This window comes from Schistocerca nitens, chromosome 6 (assembly GCF_023898315.1).
Source record: "Schistocerca nitens isolate TAMUIC-IGC-003100 chromosome 6, iqSchNite1.1, whole genome shotgun sequence".
In the NCBI taxonomy this organism is placed as follows: Eukaryota; Metazoa; Arthropoda; class Insecta; order Orthoptera; family Acrididae; genus Schistocerca; species Schistocerca nitens.
The window spans coordinates 709942737-709962589 of NC_064619.1; the positions used below are offsets into that span (position 1 = coordinate 709942737).

General features: G+C 45.2%; 1 protein-coding gene across 4 annotated transcripts in view; it reads right to left on the reverse strand.

Moving 5' to 3' along the window:
* LOC126263086 (hydroxylysine kinase) overlaps positions 1 to 19853 on the reverse strand; it is a 217112-nt gene that overhangs the window by 121227 nt on the left and 76032 nt on the right. The window contains exon 1 of one of the 4 annotated variants that reach the window (XM_049960082.1): positions 3102 to 3173. The exons of the other annotated variants lie outside the window; for them this stretch is intronic. Coding sequence (XP_049816039.1) covers positions 3102 to 3118 — 17 coding nt within the window. The 5' untranslated portion in view covers positions 3119 to 3173. Of the gene's footprint in view, positions 1 to 3101; positions 3174 to 19853 lie in introns of those variants that run through there. 4 annotated transcript variants of the gene reach the window in all.

Genomic DNA, 19853 nt, shown 5'->3' on the forward strand with positions numbered 1-19853 from the left:
TAAAGGACTTGAAAGAGCAGCTGAACGAAGTGGATAGCGTCTTGAAAAAAGAGGTTATGAGATGAACATCAACCTAAGTAGGACAAGGTGGCGGAATGAAATATTAAATGGGGCGATGCTGAGAAAATTAGACAAGGAAATGAGATACTAAAAGTAGTAGATGAGTTTTGCTATTTGGGTAGAAAGAAAATAAAAAGGCTGGTTATAGCACGAAAAGCACTTCTGAAAAAGAGGAATTTGTTAAGATATAATACAAATTTAGGTGCTAGGGAGGTTGTTTTGACGGTATTTGTCTGGAGTATTGAGCTGTAATGAAGTGAAACGTGAACGATAAGCAATTCAAACAACACGGGTAGTGAAACTTTTGAAACATCGTGCTGTAACTAGGTCAACTAGGTAGGTAAGTCGAATAGTCTCACTAATGAGGAGGTACTGAACAGAGTTGCGGAAGAAAGATATTTATGTCACAATTTGATTAAAATAACTGGTCTGTTGAAAGGACACATCCTAAGGCATCAAGGAATTGTCGATTTGGTAATGGAAACCGTAGTGCGTAAAAACGTAGAGGGAGGCCATGGAATGAATACAAGAAGAAGGTTGAAACGGATGTGGACATGGGCGTCCTTAACGGAGGGCAAGAGGGAGCGCAAGCCCTCTCCTGGAATCGGGGTAGAGTATTTTTATTCTCTAGAATTTCTAACAATCTTCAGAAGCACGTTGCTGACGAGAAGTGAGGTTGATTCTACTAGACAACTTGAGGATGATTTTGGGTGGTTTTTCACATTCATGTAGTCGTATGTTAGCCCTAGGTTATACTTTATCTACTAATCTAAAACAATCTAACATTCACTAAATATTTTCAGTTTTCTTAGCTGTCACTCTGTTCACGGGAAATTAGCCAATTCCGTGTTGCCGTTGCGACGCTGCTCTGTACCCAAGATGAATACCAAACTTTACATAACCGAACCGATGGCCCTCGCCCTTTGAAGCAGAACGAAATCTCAACTCTAGTTTACCAATTGTCTGTGGGAAAACAAAACTTTGATGGCTTGCTGATTCTGTATTCAGTTTTTCACTACAGAGCCATTGTTTACACTCGGAGGAATACATCTACACTTAGTCATACACACATCAGTCGAAAAAGGAAAATATCATTTTCTGCGCTTGAAGAGATGGGGAAAGAAGCATAAAATTTCAAGGTCAAAGAAATTTGTTCTCCACGCCTGGTGTCTTCTCAAAGTCTTGGGAGCAACACAGCACCAAAAAAGTGCTACGAATTCAGCATTCCAATTGGCATGCCATACAATGACGTAACAAACGAGAGAGTTGAAGATTAACTTTTTGCAGTCTAAGCTGTTAAACGTTGGTTCTCCTAGACAATTTGAGGATGTATTTTGTAGGTTTCCCACATTCTTCTAGTTGTATATTGGCTTGTACTACACTTTGTTTAACCAACCTAAAACAACAAAGTTTACAAAACATATTTTGTTCAACTTCAGTTATCCCAGTCGACACTAATTAATATACGTCTTCAAAGTAACGCAAAAAAAATCCGTTAAAGTAAACAGATGTGAAATTTTAAAAGCAAAATGTTACGGATGGCATCAGAGTTCAATAAGTTTTTTTGTAAGTTTAGTTCCTGTTTCTCCACTTCGAGAGGTACTATTGTGACAATTTTTTTAATATCAAGCAGTATTTTTCCAGTCATTCTGACTTCTTTTCCTGTTTCAAATTTTTAATTTTCAGTTTCAACCTAACATAATGGGAGTCTGAATAAATTGTTTTCTAGCTTTATTTCGTAACCTGTCGGGTATTTTGAATTTGATCGTATTATGAGGATATAATTTCAGATCGTTGAATCGAACAGGTGGCATCCATATTCATGATGATAACAGAAAAAGATGAACTCTGCATAAAACATTTAAGTGTGTTTACCGTTTAGGAACCAAAGTACTTTACAAATTATCAACTATTATCAAATATTTGACAATTAGTTTTGTGTACTTATTTCCAAATTTAGTTTTCGAGACACGACGCGTTTCCAAACTGACCTAGTCAGTTATATCATAAATGGCGGCCGCGCAGGGTAGCCGTGCGGTCTAGGGGGCTTGTCGCGGTTCGCGTGGCTTCCCCCCGCCGGAGGTTCGATTCCTCCCTAGTGCATGCGTGTATGTGTTGTCCATAGCGTAAGTTAGTTTAAGTCAGATTAAGTAGTGCGTAAGCCTAGGGACGGATGACCTCAGCAATTTGGTCCCATAGTCCTTACCACAAATTTACAAATTTCATAAATGGCAAATTTTGAACCTTGCCTCCTCCCGAAAAAATTTCTGAGGACGCAAAGCAGGTGGGAACACATTTGCCCTCCCCGTTTTTCCTACCTGCAGTAGGCCTACATTTTCATTGCAAAGTTCTGATACATTTCTATATGCGTTTACCCTTGATTCCGCTGGTTTTCCCTCGATTCCGCTAAAGCTCTCGTTTGGCAAATTGTAGCAATACGTGCGTGACTGCAGTGAGACAATACTATGGCTTCTAGAAACTGAACAACTGATTTACATCAAAAATGGCAATTTTAGAGTCATGTCCTCCCTCCCCCCGGATAAATTTCTACAAATTTCTGCAGATGCCCATGGATGTATGTTACAAAATTACAAGCCCGCAGCTGTCGATTTGATGTTATTTCATTACATTGCAACCAGTTTCGATGACTCAGTACACCATCTTCAGGCCTTAGCTGACGCTGAGAGAGTGAAGATGGTGTACTGCGTCACCGAAACTGGTTGCAATATAATATCATCAAAACGACGGCTGCAGATGTTTCGTCTTATTACGAAAGTGACAGGCCGAAGACCCACGGACCATCCATCACAAGGATGGACATACAAAAACCTTTGGATGTAGGTTGCAGCAGTTAATCGTTGATGACGAGCCTCGCACGGCATACACAGCACAGTGGCGAACTGCATCAAACTAGCCTTCAGACTGGAGAACACAACAACAAAAAATACTCTTGCTTTGTTATATGTATGTTTAGGCACTTGCACATCGTACGCCGCTGAACTAACTGATATCGTAAAGAAGCTGCTTTTGCCGCAACCTACCACGCCGCCCTGTCCATGTCACCGTGTGGATCGCCGGCCGACACACCCAAGAATACAGTAGCAGAACGCCGCGCAGCCCCTGTTCAAACAGAAGCCCTATTGGTGGCGCGGCCATCATCCAGTTAACACTCAATGAGCTCCACTCAAGGTTTCCTCTGTGCCCGCCCCTATGGCGCGGCATTGTTTCGCTGTTTAGACGCGTTACCCTTCGGTATAACCTAGTTTACTCCCACCTGTAGACACGTCGTTCGGCTTGAACAAAAAAAGGGCCAAAAGTTGCAATTAGTAGCAAAACCTGGCACTCATGTAAATATTGATAACAGAAGCAATAATTTTCCGGGAAACGCGGGAGCACAAACTAGTCTTTTGTGAGATAATAGCGAATGTATGCTTACGAGTTGCCACTGACGTTCAGTATAAAGTATTGTTGCTATTTGGTCGAAAAGTAACGTGGTGAGACCGTGGCTGCGTGAAAACAAAAGTTCATTGTTACAAATGGGTCAAATGGCTCTGAGCACTATGGGACTCAACTGCTGTGGTCATCAGTCCCCTAGACCTTAGAACTACTTAAACCTAACTAACCTAAGGACATCACACACACCCATGCCCGAGGCAGGATTCGAACCTGCGACCGTAGCAGCAGCGCGGCTCCGGACTGGAGCGCCTAGAACCGCACGGCCACCGCGGCCGGCCCTTCATTGTTACAGTAAAGCAAAAACAGCAACCTACTAGTATTATGATGAGATTTATTAAGAACAATAGCTGGATTCGAACCCACAGATTCATTTGCAGACGGCTGTTCACGTATAAAATTACATTTTCCATATTTTATTTTGCTGCTGTTGCAGTGGCCGTGTTAGCAGTTAATATTACTGCATATAAGTTCCGTATTTTATGAATGTAAACAAATACATTCAACTTGAAGAAAGACAACTTCTCAGCAAAGATCGCATTTGTAAAACCTTCATTTACGATGACCGGTTTAGGTAAATGGAGTTACTATCATCTGATCTGTGAACAGTGTGCATAAAAAGTAAAATATATTACATTATGAAAACCACCGTACATGTCATTACTATAATACATAGATTGAATTATTATTACACATACTTAAGTGCAAGTAAATACAAGTGGCAAATTTGAGCTATTAGTGTACTGATTATCTTAATTGCCGGCCGGAGTGACCGTGCGGTTCTAGGCGCTACAGTCTGGAGCTGCGCGACCGCTACGGTCGCAGGTTCGAATCCTGCCTCGGGCATGGATGTGTGTGATGTCCTTAGGTTAGTTAGGTTTAATTAGTTCTAAGTTCTAGGGGACTGATGACCTCAGATGTTAAGTCCGATAGTGCTCAGAGCCATTTGAACCCTTTCAGTTAGAACATTATGACCACCGACCTACTGTTGATACAAACCCGTCCAGGCGACAACAGCGTCACCTGGCGAGGTATGACTGCAAGTCGGACACACGCACGGTGCATGTAGTATCAGTGAGCGTGCTGTCCGTGTGTAAAATGGGGAAGGCACGTGATCTATTTGAGTTTGACCGAATGCAGATTGTGATGGCCCGGAGTCTCGGCACTTTCATTTCGGCAACTGCACGACTTGTCGAGTGTGCGGGGAGTGCTGTGATCACTTTCTCCAACACGTGGCGAAACCAAGGTGAAACCGCGTCAAGACGTTGTGGTGTTGGGCGGCAACCCCTGATTACAGACGTCGGATGTCGTAGGCAGGGCACACTTGTAAAACAGGACAGGCGTCGAACTGTGACTGAACTAACAAAAAATGGCTCAAATGGCTCTGAGCACTATGGGACTTAACATCTGAGGTCATCAGTCCCCTAGAACATAGAACTACTTAAACCTAACTAACCTAAGGACATCACACACATCCATGCCCTAGGCAGGATTCGAACCTGCGACGTTAGCGGTCGCGCGGTTCCAGACTGAAGCGCCTAGAACCGCTCGGTCACGGCGGCCGGCACGGAACTAACACCAGACATTAATGCTGGACAGAGTACACGTGTTTGAACGCACAGTGCACCGAACGCTGCTAATGATGGGCCTCCACAGTCGACGACCATTGCATGTGCAAATGTCAACACCACGACATCGGCGACTGCGACTAATACGGGCACATGACCATCGGCACTAGACGGTGGCGCAGTGGCAGAGCGTTGCACGGTCTGACGAATCCCAGTGCCTTCTGCATCATGCCGATGTCAGGGCGCGAATCCATCGTCTTTCAGGGGAACAGCTCCCTGACACTTGTACTGCGTGACGGGGACAAGCTGGCGGCGCCTCCGTTATGCTCTGGGGAACTTTCACGTGGGCATCCATGCGTCCAGTGGAGCTCGTGCAAGGCACCATGACGGCCAAGGAGTAACGTACACTGTTTGCAGACCACGTAAATCCCTTCATGACGATCACAGTCCAAATGGCAGTGGCTTTTTCAACAATATAATGCGCCATGTCACAAGGACAGGAGTGTGATGGCGTGATTCGAGGATCGCAGTGGCGGGTTCTAATTTATGTGCTGTGTCCCCGTCTCGCCAGATCAGAACCCCATCGAACACATCTGGAATGTGATCGAACATGACGTCAGAGTTCATCACCCCATTCCTCAAAATTTATGGGAATTAGGTGACTTGTGTGTCCAAATGTGGTGCTAAATCCCTCCAGCGATCTACCAAGGCCTCGTTGCTTCCATGGCACGACTCGTCGCCGCTGCTATCCGTGACAAACGTCGACATATCGGCTATTAGGTAGGAGGTCGTAATGTTCTGGCTGATCAGTGTGTATCGCAGTGATCTCAAGGAAAGCAGTGAATGGTTGCCTAACTTCAGACACGACTATGGAATTGGAAGACGGAATATATATATATATATATATATATATATATATATATATATATATATATATAGGGCGTTACAAAAAGGTACGGCCAAACTTTCAGGAAACATTCCTTACACGCAAATAAAGAAAAGATGTTATGTGGACATGTGTCCGGAAACGCTTAATTTCCATGTTAGAGTTCATTTTAGTTTCGTCGTCCACCTACGCTCAATGGAGCACGTTATCATGATTTCATACGGGATACCCTACCTGTGCTGCTAGAACATGTGCCTTTACAAGTACGACACAACATGTGGCTGATGCACGATGGAGCTCCTGCACATTTCAGTCCAAGTCTTCGTACGCTTCTCAACAACAGATTCGGTGACCGATGGATTAGTAGAGGCGGACCAATTCCATGGCCTCCACGCTCTCCTGACCTCAACCCTCTTGACTTTCATTTATGGGGGCATTTGAAAGCTCTTGTCTACGCAACCCCGGTACCAAATGTAGAGACTCTTCGTGATCGTATTGTGGACGGCTGTGATACAATACGCCATTCTCCAGGGCTGCATCAGCGCATCAGGGATTCCATGCGACGGAGGGTGGATGCATGTATCCTCGCTAACGGAGGACATTTTGAACATTTCCTGTAACAAAGTGTTTGAAGTCACGCTGGTACGTTCTGTTGCTGTGTGTTTCCATTCCATGATTAATGTGATTTGAATAGAAGTATTAAAATGAGCTCTAACATGCAAAGTAAGCGTTTCCGGACACATGTCCACATAACGTATTTTCTTTCTTTGTGTTTGAGTAATGTTTCCTGAAAGTTTGGCCCTACCTTTTTGTAACACCCTATATATATATATATATATATATATATATATATATATATATATATATATATATATGAGGGCGGTTCAGAAAGTAACCTCCGATTGGTCACAGTGCGGGTTGTGGGGGGAGTAGCGACGCCATCTGTGCGTTCACGCACTCAACAGGTCAGTCGGCATCAAGCCGTGGTCGAGTGAACGTCGTACCTGCGCTAGTTTAGTTTTTGTGGCAGTTTGAAATATGTGCTGCAATAGAAAACCCCGCCAAATGTGAAGTGCGTGCTGTCATAAGGTTTTTTACAGCCAAAGGATATTCTGCAGCAGCTATTCATCATGAGCTTTGTGCCGTGTACGGACCAAGAGTTATGAGTGAAGGAGTTGTCCGTGAATGGGTACGTTTATTTAAAAGTGGACGAGAAAACGTTCATGATGAAGAGAGGAGTGGTAGACCATCATTGGTGACTGACGAACTCGTTCAGACAGTTGCAAAAGTTCGTGAAAATCGACGTTTCTCAATGTCGGAGTTGTCTACTGGTTTTCCACAGATTTCTAAGACTCTCTTGTACGAGATAGTGACAGCAAGATTGGGTTACCGTAAGTTCTGTGCACGATGGGTGCCCAAAATTCTTACCGACCACCACAAAACTCAAAGAATGGCCTCTATATTAGACTTTCTGTCACGTTATGAGGACGAAGGAGAACCATTGTTAAACAGAATCGTGACCGGTGACGAAACCTGGATTAAGTACGTGAACCCTGAGACAAAAGAACAATCAAAGATGTGGGCACATTCAAATTCGCCTACCAAACCAAGAAAAGCCTCGCAAGATTTTTCTGCCAGAAAACTGATGGCAACGGTGTTTTGGGATGCCAAAGGGGTGTTGTTGGTTGAATTCATGGAACGTGGTACGACCATTAATCAAGACGTGTACTGTGAAACAATAAAAAAGTTACGACGGGCTATACAGAACAAACGCCGTGGTATGCTGTCTTCCGGTATCGTTTTTTTGCACGATAACGCCCGTCCTCACTCTGCTCGCAGAACAACGGCCCTTCTTGAGTCCATCAAGTGGGACGTTATCAACCATCCACCTTACAGCCCAGACCTGGCGCCAAGTGATTATCACCTCTTCATGCATTTGAAGAAATGGCTCGGGTCGCAGCGGTTTGATGACGACGAAGAGCTCAAAGATGCGGTCACAGGCTGGCTCCAGGTACAAGCGGGTGATTTTTATGCAGAAGGAATTTCAAAGCTTGTGAAGAGATACGATAAGTGCCTCAATCGCTATGGAGACTATGTAGAAAAATAGTGCAAAGATGTAGTTGTAAGATGTATATATTAAAATATTTTTATTTAACTTGGTGTATTTTTTTAAATCAACCGGAGGTTACTTTTTTAACGGCCCTCGTATATATATATATATATATATATATATATATATATATATATATATATATATATATATTCCTGGAAATGGAAAAAGGAACACATTGACACCGGTGTGTCAGACCCACCATACTTGCTCCGGACACTGCGAGAGGGCTGTACAAGCAATGATCACACGCACGGCACAGCGGACACACCAGGAACCGCGGTGTTGGCCGTCGAATGGCGCTAGCTGCGCAGCATTTGTGCACCGCCACCGTCAGTGTCAGCCAGTTTGCCGTGGCATACGGAGCTCCATCGCAGTCTTTAACACTGGTAGCATGCCGCGACAGCGTGGACGTGAACCGTATGTGCAGTTGACGGACTTTGACCGAGGGCGTATAGTGGGCATGCGGGAGGCCGGGTGGACGTACCGTCGAATTGCTCAACACGTGGGGCGTGAGGTCTCCACAGTACATCGATGTTGTCGCCAGTGGTCGGCGGAAGGTGCACGTGCCCGTCGACCTGGGACCGGACCGCAGCGACGCACGGATGCACGCCAAGACCGTAGGATCGTACGCAGTGCCGTAGGGGACCGCACCGCCACTTCCCAGCAAATTAGGGACACTGTTGCTCATGGGGTATCGGCGAGGACCATTCGCAACCGTCTCCATGAAGCTGGGCTACGGTCCCGCACACCGTTAGGCCGTCTTCCGCTCACGCCCCAACATCGTGCAGCCCGCCTCCAGTGGTGTCGCGACAGGCGTGAATGGAGGGACGAATGGAGACGTGTCGTCTTCAGCGATGAGAGTCGCTTCTGCCTTGGTGCCAATGATGGTCGTATGCGTGTTTGGCGCCGTGCAGGTGAGCGCCACAATCAGGACTGCATACGACCGAGGCACACAGGGCCAACACCCGGCATCATGGTGTGGGGAGCGATCTCCTACACTGGCCGTACACCACTGGTGATCGTCGAGGGGACACTGAATAGTGCACGGTACATCCAAACCGTCATCGAACCCATCGTTCTACCATTCCTAGACCGGCAAGGGAACTTGCTGTTCCAACAGGACAATGCACGTCCGCATGTATCCCGTGCCACCCAACGTGCTCTAGAAGGTGTAAGTCAACTACCCTGGCCAGCACGATCTCCGGATCTGTCCCCCATTGAGCATGTTTGGGACTGGATGAAGCGTCGTCTCACGCGGTCTGCACGTCCAGCACGAACGCTGGTCCAACTGAGGCGCCAGGTGGAAATGGCATGGCAAGCCGTTCCACAGGACTACATCCAGCATCTCTACGATCGTCTCCATGGGAGAATAGCAGCCTGCATTGCTGCGAAAGGTGGATATACACTGTACTAGTGCCGACATTGTGCATGCTCTGTTGCCTGTGTCTATGTGCCTGTGGTTCTGTCAGTGTGATCATGTGATGTATCTGACACCAGGAATGTGTCAATAAAGTTTCCCCTTCCTGGGACAATGAATTCACGGTGTTCTTATTTCAATTTCCAGGAGTGTATATACGAAGTGTCAACTTGACAGTGCAAACTGCGGGATCGGCCAGAAAATTTGTAGATGAGATAAACAAACTCATCCCATCGTTCAGTAAGGAACTGTTTTCAACTCCGTTCATTCGGGATTTGAGGAGGAAATGCGTATGAAAGGAGCACTGGAAATTAGAAGTGCCAAGAAATCTGTATCAAGATCAACTAACATCGATGTCTTAACGCATTCGTATACAATTATGCCGAATGTTAATTTGGATGGTAAATTGGCTGGAAAGTTACTTATTGCGCTGCGAGAAGTTGTAGATGCTCTGCCCAGTACGATTCTTTCTGCCGTGCGTGATCTTGCAAGGGCAGTAGGGAACGTTTACGTCACAGCAAGCAAGAGTGGGAAAATGGGCGTAAGAGAACTACACTTACGTTATGGGGATTGCTTGTGGCCAATAGCTAGTCAAAATAACTTGCTTTTTTTAAAAATTCCTGGTATGCGTATAAAAATCATACTCCTTTACAGCGAACTATTCCTCCTGAAAAGTATGTGACCTTGCAGTTCATACCACCTGTAACCACCGGAAAAATTCAGCCTCTGGATGTTTGTTTCTTCCGCGCCTATAAGCATATTATCGCACTGTCTGTAGCCACACCTTAACAGATAGCCAGTTTCACGACGAGCTCCACGACAGACTGTTTCGCATGCGGTTGCATGCCACTATATTCAGTTCTCATCACCCTGTTACGCCAACATGATTCTCTATTCACTCTTAAAGACTTGATACTTAGCTGAACGCCCTGCACGGTTTGTAGCTCCCAAGGAGTTCGTCTTCGATCTTGGTGGTGTGAACCTTTGTGATTACTGGATCACTGCAGTGCGCCATTTTTCATTCGATGTTCACGGTGCATGTAATGGTTTGTTTTGAACATTTCTTGAATGTTGAAGATGTCCGTTTTGTGAAGTGCAATACATACGAGGGGCGTTCAGAAAGTAAGCTCCGATCGGTCGCGAAATGGAAACGACTATGAAAGTCCGATAAAGCTTTGCACAGATGTGTTGGGTAGTGTCTCTAGTATAACCCCAGTTAGCATCACGTCGCTCTTCTCATTTCTGAGCTCGCAGTGAGTGCGTAAAGATGTCTAGAAAATAGTGTCTGCCGCCAAGTACGAGGGCCTGGTGAGACATTTCGCCTGAAGCTATGCAGCTAACATTACATAACTGTCGTGCTGTTTCTTCTTCAAGACAATTCGCAGCCGCATTCTGCAGGGGCAATGAAGATGCTCCTGCATCGTTTTCAAATGGAAATGTTAGATTACCCACAATACAGTCCGCAATTGTCCCCCCCCTGAGTTTCATCTCTGGTCACATGAACCGCTGTCTTTGAAGACAACATTTTGACACAGACAACGAGGTGTAGGCCAGCGTGGAGAATTGGCGGAAAGCACTGGCGGCTGCCTTCTATGATGAGGCTATTGAAAAGTTGGTACAACGCTATGACAAATGTCTAAGTCAGAACGGCGACTACGTAGAGAAGTAGCTGAAAGGTATAGCTAATTGTTACAAGTAAAACATTTCTGATGTTCACTGTGGTTTCAATTTGGCAATCAATCGGAGCTTACTTTCTGAACAGGCTTCGTACATTCGTTAGAAGGTTGACCTCTACACATCCCGGACACTGGTTTTCTGCCGCCCTCCCGATGCACGTGGTGAGTCGTAAGCAGACAATATTTTTCTTGTCATAATTGTTAACACAACACTGTCAAATGAGCCTTACTAAAGACTGAACTTGCGACGTCACACACAAGGGGTTCCTTGTCATATTTCCCATATGGGCAGTAGGCGCTAGTGTTGAGAAGGTTACCTGCGCTCCCCAGTGGGTTGCGCTAGGTGCGTGAGTGGCTCTGGACAGAGACATGTTTCAAGTGCACAACACAGGTGTGCGGGTGGACTTAGTGTGTTGCCGAACAGATGGGTTCTTAGAGAGTGACTCTTTGTCTTTTTATTCATGCACGTGTCGTGTGTAAACCCCCCATCCCCCCCCCCCCTCCGCTGTGAAAATGTCAAAGAGAGGGCGCCAAGAAGGAGGCATCCAAATAAATATACGAGAGTTGTCCAGAAAGTAAGTTCCGATCGGCCGCATAATGGAAACTACAGTGAAAACCAGAAACGTTTTATTTGCAACACGTAGGTGCACTTTCCACCTACTTCTCTACATAATCGCCGCTCCAACTTCGAGTGTTGTCGTAGTCTTGTCTCAGCTTTCCAATATCCTCGTCGTAGAAAGCAGCCGCGTGTGCTTTCGGCCATTTATCTGCACTGGTCTGCAGCTCGTTGTCTGTGGAAAAATTTTGTCTTCTTATTGGCAGAGATGAGACTCAGGGGGAGCCAATTACGGACCGTATTGTGGGTGGTCAACCACTTCTCATCGGAAACGATGCAGGAGCGTCTTCATTGCCCGTGCAGTGTGCGGACGAGAATTGGCATGAAGAAGTAACTGCTCGACAGTTGTGTTATGTGGGCTGCATGACACAGGCGAAATCTCTGACCAGGCCCTCATATTTGGCGAGAGACACTAGTCACTACGCATCTTTACGTGCTCACTGTTCACTCAAAACTGAAAAGAGCGACGCGACACGTTCGACGGGCATACTAGAGACACTGACCAACACATCTATGCAAAGCTTTACCGGATTTTCCCAGTGGTTTCCATTTCACGACCGATCGGAATTTACTTTCTGGACATACCTCGTATATCCTTTTCAGTTATAGTTGACGTTCAGATTTCGTTGAATGGTTTTTAACGGTCCTTAGTGGCTCTATCCTGTGTAAGAGAGGAAACACTACGCTTAAAAGAGGAGAGATCATGTTCAGTACTGTGCAGTCCCGCGATGTCCTTAGAAAAGGGCTGACCTGTCCAGGGGGTGACACCAGTAGCAAAGGTTGTGAAGAACGTTGTCCTGTTGCACATCACACTGTAAACTGTCGTTTTCGACTACTACACTGTGTGAAAACGAACGAACCAATGGGAGGGGTGATATCATTCACACTCTTTATGACACCTTCTGAGGCCTTTTCGCGTCGATTCTGAGCAGAGGTGTGACCAAAATGTTTTCCTCGGCCACGCTTCGAGAAAACCGCTTGATTTCAGTGCTGGGCGTAGCGAATCTGACGTCCGTCAAATGGTTCAAATGGCTCTGAGCACTATGCGACATAACTTCTGAGGTCATCAGTCACCTAGAACTTAGAACTAACTAAACCTAACTAACCTAAGGACATCACAGACATCCATGCCCGTGGCAGGATTCGAACCTGCGACTGTAGCGGTCGGTCCGCAGCTCGTGGTCATGCGGTAGCGTTCTCGCTTCCCACGCCCGGGTTCCCGGGTTCGATTCCCGGCGGGGTCAGGGATTTTCTCTGCCTCGTGATGACTGGGTCTTGTGTGCTGTCCTTAGGTTAGTTAGGTTTAAGTAGTTCTAAGTTCTAGGGGACTGATGACCATAGATGTTAAGTCCCATAGTGCTCAGAGCCATTTGAACCATTTTCTGACTGTAGCGGTCGCTGGGTTCCAGACTGTAGCGCCCAGAACCGCACTGCCACACCGACCGGCCTGACGTACCTCACAGAGGCGTCAAGACGAAGGGTGAGATGTGGCTAATAGGGGGTGTGGCGACCTTCTGATGGTGAGGCACATCCCCTCCTGCGTTAGGCAGATTTGTGGTGAAATTTGGTACCAGTGTGGCACCATTAACCCACTTTATTACACCTCACATGAACTTCTGAGCCATGGTCTTTTGTATGCACCTGTCGACACCTTCCTGTTTGAAGTGTCGCCGTGCCTGAGGCTTACACCGTACGCCGCCAGGCTTTTGCATTATTACAGAGTAATGTTATAGGCACATTCAAGCTAAAATTCGGAACTCTGCGTCGGAATGGCACAAAATGGCACGGTTTCAAAGAAGTGACCCCTTAATTTTGTTACACGGTGTACGTAGATGGTTGAAGAATAATTGCGGTTTGTGCGGTTGAAAAATGGTTCTTGGAGCTTCTGCTCTAGTGACCCGTAGGCAACTCAGTTAAATTTCAGTTAAAATTTTTCAGCATTTCTATTACTCTATCTTGAAGGCAAACAATCCGTTGACCATTCACACCGCCCTCTTACTATATATAATATTGCCAGATAAGACAATAATTCTTGACATAGTACAGAAATTTTTTATAAAAATATTTGGCTTCGAAAAAGAACGCTCTGATGTTACAGCTGCCATGCATTCTGTTAGACACATCTCGAAGATGCGCATACGTCGGGGCAACTCGATATCAGCTCTACTAAACCTTGTACACCAGACAGTTTCGATATTCCTACTTTAAGTAAAGTTCCAGCTGTGATGGAAACAGGAGAGAAACCAGATGAGGAGAAATCATATAATATATTAAGTGCTGCATTTTCAAGATCTTCGTTATAGGCAGATGTATGAAAAAGGGCTTTATTGCTCCCAATGCGTCTGTAGTTCACGACCACCTAACTAAATAATTAATTGCAAACAACCTACTAGACGAATTAAAGCCAGGCTGTCTCAAACAGTACAGCTCAAGATCTGATTTAATAAAAGTACAAGACGACCTGAAGCTTGCCATGGGCAGACAAGAGAAGATTACCATGTGCTTCTTAAACCCTAGCTAAGCCTTTGGCACCGTCAATTTCAATATTTTGCAAGCCAAAATTAGCTGCCTACATTTCAACAAAAAAAGTGTATGAAATCTTATGGGACTTAACTTCTAAGGTCATCAGTCCCTAAGCTTACACACTACTTAACCTAAATTATCCTAAGGTCAAACACACACACCCATGCCCGAGGGAGGACTCGAACCTCCGCCGGGACCAGCCGCACAGTGCCTACATTTCACTCCGAGTGCACAGCAATTGTTTCGGATTGCCTCCTATGAGTGTGATGCTCTTCTGCCTCGGTGGATGATAGACACGAGTTTCCATCCGCAGTTTATTTTTCTCCTGGAACCCTTCGAAATGTTCAGTGTTTTTCAGGATACAGGAAAAAAAACTGCAGATGGAAACCTTTGTCCGAAACCGTCATCTACTAAGGCGACAGAGCGTTGCATTCGTAGGAGGCAAATCCTGCCTAAGTAGCGGCTAGCTCCACCTTCTCTATTGGCGATGGTGTCAAGAAGTCACGATCACTGAATAACAAACTACGAGGGCTATTCCGAAAGTAAGGTCCGATCGGTCACGAAATGGAAACGACTATGAAAATCCGATAAAGCTTTGCACAGATGTGTTGGGTAGTGTCTCTAGTATAACCCCAGTTAGCATCACGTCGCTCTTCTCATTTCTGAGCTCGCAGTGAGTGCGTAAAGATGTCTAGAAAATAGTGTCTGCCGCCAAGTACGGGGGCCTGGTGAGAAATTTCCCCTGAAGCTATGCAGCTAACATTACATAACTGTCGTGATGTTTCGTCTTCAAGACAATTCTCAGCCGCATTCTGCAGGGGCAATGAAGATGCTCCTGCATCGTTTTCAAATGGAAATGTGAGATTACCCACAATACAGCCCGTAATTGTCTCCCTCTGAGTTTCAGCTCAGGTCACATGAACCGCTGGTTATGAAGACAACATTTCGGCACAAGACAACGAGCCGTAGGCCAGCGTAGAGAATTGGCGGAGAGCACTGGCGGCTGCCTTCTATAGCGAGGGCATGGGAAAGTTGGTACAACGCTACGATACACGTCTAAGTCGGGTCGGCGACTATGGAGATAAGTAGCTGCAAGGTGTATCTAACTGTTGCAAATAAAACATTTTTGATTTTTACCGTGGTTTCCATTTCGCGACCTATCGGACCTTACTTTCGGAATAGCCCTCGTACATTGCGAGATGTTCCACCAACGGTCCGTCAGCGTACAAACTCAGGTTTGCTGTCGAAGAGGTAGCCTAACGGCAGGCGCCAGTGCCTATTACTTCGACACTCTATAGCGTTGTAGGACGACATTTCTGAACACAAGTTCCTGTTACCGATTTGTGTCCAAGAGGACCTCTACAGCCCTTTGAAGTTTGTTGCAACGTTTCTGAGACATCCTGTATAGGCTTTAAGTTAGAGTAGCTTCACGAGCAAGCTGTCTGCTACAACATCAGAGCGCAGACTGATGGGCGTCAAGCATATGACATGTGGAAGTGACCTGCTATCTCAATGATCAGACTCATTTCGTACTATTTAAGTTACATAATAAAATTAGTAGATGAAGAGAAGAAAGAATAATGGAACAAATCATTAATGTGTGCTCCATTTAATTTAAGACTGACTGTTCAAAACGCATCTCAGTCCGACCTTTGGGTTGGTAGAAGCTTCAATTTTCATTGAGCGCTGGCCTCAGAATTCTCTGGAGTGGGCTAGGGACTCGTGCGACCACTGTAGCGCTGAGGGCTGACGAGAGCCGGAAAAATACAAATCACCCTTAGCGAGACCAGAGCGAAGCAGAGGGGGAGTTCTGGAGTCTTGGCGCAAGGACAATACGGGAAATAACTGAAAGTAACATGCAGGTCTCTGGTCCTAATCCTGAGAGGCCTTCAAATTTCGAGGGTCTACACATTTGGTGGCTCCCCAACCCGAGACAATTAAAAAAAAATCCCAAGCAAGGGCAAGATATGTTTAACAAATAAGAGACATTTTGTAATTCCAGGCCCCATACGTAGGCAACATAAATGTTAGGAAAGACTACAGAGAATACATCAAAAGATAATCAACAGAAGCTGGAGGAAGATGGACTGGATATTTCGTTGTGCAAGGTTCAAAATTATGAAAACGCCTGGACCGAGTCAGGTGTAGATGGAGAAATACAACGAAAAATTCAAGAAGTTAATCCAAAAGCTCGTTTCGGTCTCTGTGCTAATCATTTCTTAAATCTTTGTGTTGTTCGTGCATCCTCATGTGTTCCACTTAGCGTTGTCTGTTTTAGAACCGTAGAGGAGTTATATTTATTGACTCTCGTCTTCTAGATATAGGTGGGACTTAATTGCAGAAAAAAACACGAAAAAGTTCAAAATGATTGCCTGATACCCATCAACTTCTGGCACACGGTACTGGAGGCAGTAAATTGAGTCCAACAATATCTACAGTCTCCAAAAAGACTTTAGATAAAGAACTCGCAAAATTCAAAATTCAGATCGCGTTTTCAGTGACGGAACTTACTACAACAATAAGCAGAACTTTTACTTTTGTGCAGGGATATGGACATTAAAAATGACCAACGAGGGGGAAGGAAGGTGAATAAAGTAAGCTCATGACAATGGGTTATTGTTGAAGACTAAGTTCGTTAGTCAGTATTTGAATACATAGACTGATTAATGATACACGGCCGTGACAGAAATCACCAAAATTTACAAATTGTTAACACAAAATTTTATGCTTGAAGCTTCCAGTGACGCTCTGGCCGTACCACTAGAGTATCTGGTAGAAATTTACGATGAGTTTGGTGAGGAGCAGGTGCTGTAAGGAATAAAACAGTATCGCAGGCACCTACATGCAGCCGATACGAGTGTGGGTAATTAAGTGGAGCTTCAGTGACTCCCTGTACATCACTTCAATATTTCCTGACCTTTTGCATCTCAGTCACATCAGGCGAGAGATGTTTTTCAAAAATGGGTCAAATGGCTCTGAGCGCTATGCGACTTAACATCTGAGGTCATCAGTCCCCTAGAACTTAGAACTACTTAAACCTAACTAACCTAAAGACATCACACACACATACATGCCCGAGGTAGGATTCGAACCTGCGACCGTAGCGGTCGCGCGGTTCCAGACTGAAGCGCCTAGAACCGCTCGGCCACAACGGCCGGCCAGAGATGTTTTTCTAAACTGAGTGTAATAAAAATTTTTCTTCACTCTACAATGAATCAAGAACGATTAGCCAATCTGTCCATTTCATCGATTGAAAGAAAAGTTTCAAATGAAATGGATTTGAACGGCGTTACTGAGAATTTCTGTATAACAGAGGCACGGAAACATGTGCTATAATAATAACAACAACAATAAATACTCGTACTATCACGTATTAAGATTACGAAACTGATATCATAGCTGTACAAGATTTCTTTCCAGACATATAAAGTGAAAAATAATGTTGTTATTTTATTCTTTATTATTTCATTGCACTATATGTGATGCTTGCTGTGCTAAATGCAAATTCGTATTCTAAATTTCTCACCTACATCTTTAAGAATATACACTGTCGGAAAAAATGCAACAAGCTCAAGAACAAGCTCATTTTAATTTATTGACAAGTGTGGTGACGCGTGGTTCATCATCGTAGGAGTATACGATAACAAATTCAGGCCAAATGAAACACAAATGTCAGAGTAAAGGGTGTCTAAAAAGTCGCATCAATGCACGGTGTACCCCCCTTTGGTGGCAACGTAGGCGCATATTCTCGCATGGAAACGATCCTAAAGATGAAGAATGGCGTTGTGCGATAGATTGCCCCATGCATCTTGCGCCTTTTGTAGCATTTCGGCAATGGTTCCTGCACGAGTAAGTTACCTTTTCATCACGTCCCACGTGTTCCATTGGCGAGAGAACTGAGGATTCTACTGGCCAGGGCAACTGCTGTACACCACGAAGAGCACATTACGTCGCGGCAGCCGTTTGTGAACGAGCATTGTCCTGATGGAAAAGCACATCACTTTCATGTCAAAGAACTGGCAAGAGCACGGGCATGACAGCCTATGAAATGTAGAGGCCACTGGCTTCTTAATCCTGCAGAAACACCAAATGTACCGCGAGTTGTAACTGATGGCCTCCCAAGATATGGCGCAGGGATGGAACTTATTTATCGTGAGTGAATGCACTCTGGCATTGACAGATCAGCAGTTCTGAGCCGCACAAATGTACATCCATCAGTGGCATACGGATTGAACCCACAGTTATCACTGAAGACAACAGAGCGCCATTTCACTCCCCAGTCAACTGTTTTAAGACACTCGACTAGCCACGCTAGGCGGTGTCGTTGTGGAGGCGGTAGCCTGGGTAGAGGCATACATATCTTAATCCTGTTGCAAGCAGACGGTTCGTAGTGGTCCCTCATGACACAGCAAGCGTAACATGTGTCCGGATTTCGTCCCTGGAGGACGTTCCGTCGGCCAACACTGCTCGCATAATGCTTCGATCTTGACGAGGGTCCGTACTGTGCGGATGTCCAGAAACAGGTCTACGGTTGTCCGGATGCTCCACAGACCACTGTTGAAAGCAGCGGCACCACGGACACATTATGCCTAAAATGTGCATCAGTCCGTCGATACGTCCATCCACCTTCCCACAGGCCCGCAATAAATAAATAAATAACTGAAACTGTTAAACAGGAGAGCTACAGGTCTCTGGGGCCTAGTTGTACCCTAGAACGAATGTTGCAAACACTGTTCACGCATACAGGGCGGCAATTTCTGGGGGCGCCAAATCCATATTCTTGAAGAAAAAAAACTTGTTTCCACGCACGTCGCTCTATCGATTATTCATATGATTTTGAAACGCATCCCACATTTTTAAACGCATTCTAAGTTGATTTCTGAACGAATCATAAGTTGATCTTTGAATGCGTGCATAGTGTACATGATGTTCCTGCCAGTGGAATCCCCTTTCCATCTACGAGGGTCACTCCAAAAGAAATGCACACTATTTTTTTTTTAAATCCATCTTTTATTCTACATGTTTGAAAGTTTTACAGTGTGTAGATACATCCTTTAGGAACAATATTTTCATTTCTCCACATAATTTCCATCTTCTCAACTGCTTAACGCCATCTTGGAACCAGCGCCTGTATACCCGCACGGTAAAATTCTGGACCAACCTGTTGGAGCCATTGTTTGGCAGCGTGTACAAGGGAGTCATCATCTTCAAACCTTGTTCCACGAAGAGAGTCTTTCAGTTTCCCAAAGAGATGATAGTCACATGGAGCCAGGTCAGGACTGTAAGGCGGGTGTTTTAGTGTTGTCCATCCGAGTTTTGTGATCGCTTTCATGGTTTTTTGACTGACATATGGCCGTGCGTTGTCGTGCAACAGCAAAACATCCTGCTTTTGCCGATGTGGTCGTACACGACTCAGTCGAGTTTGAAGTTTCTTCAGTGTCGTCACATATGCATCAGAATTTATGGTGGTTCCACTTGGCATGATGTCTACAAGCAAGAGTCCTTCAGAATCGAAAAACACGGTTGCCATAACTTTTCCAG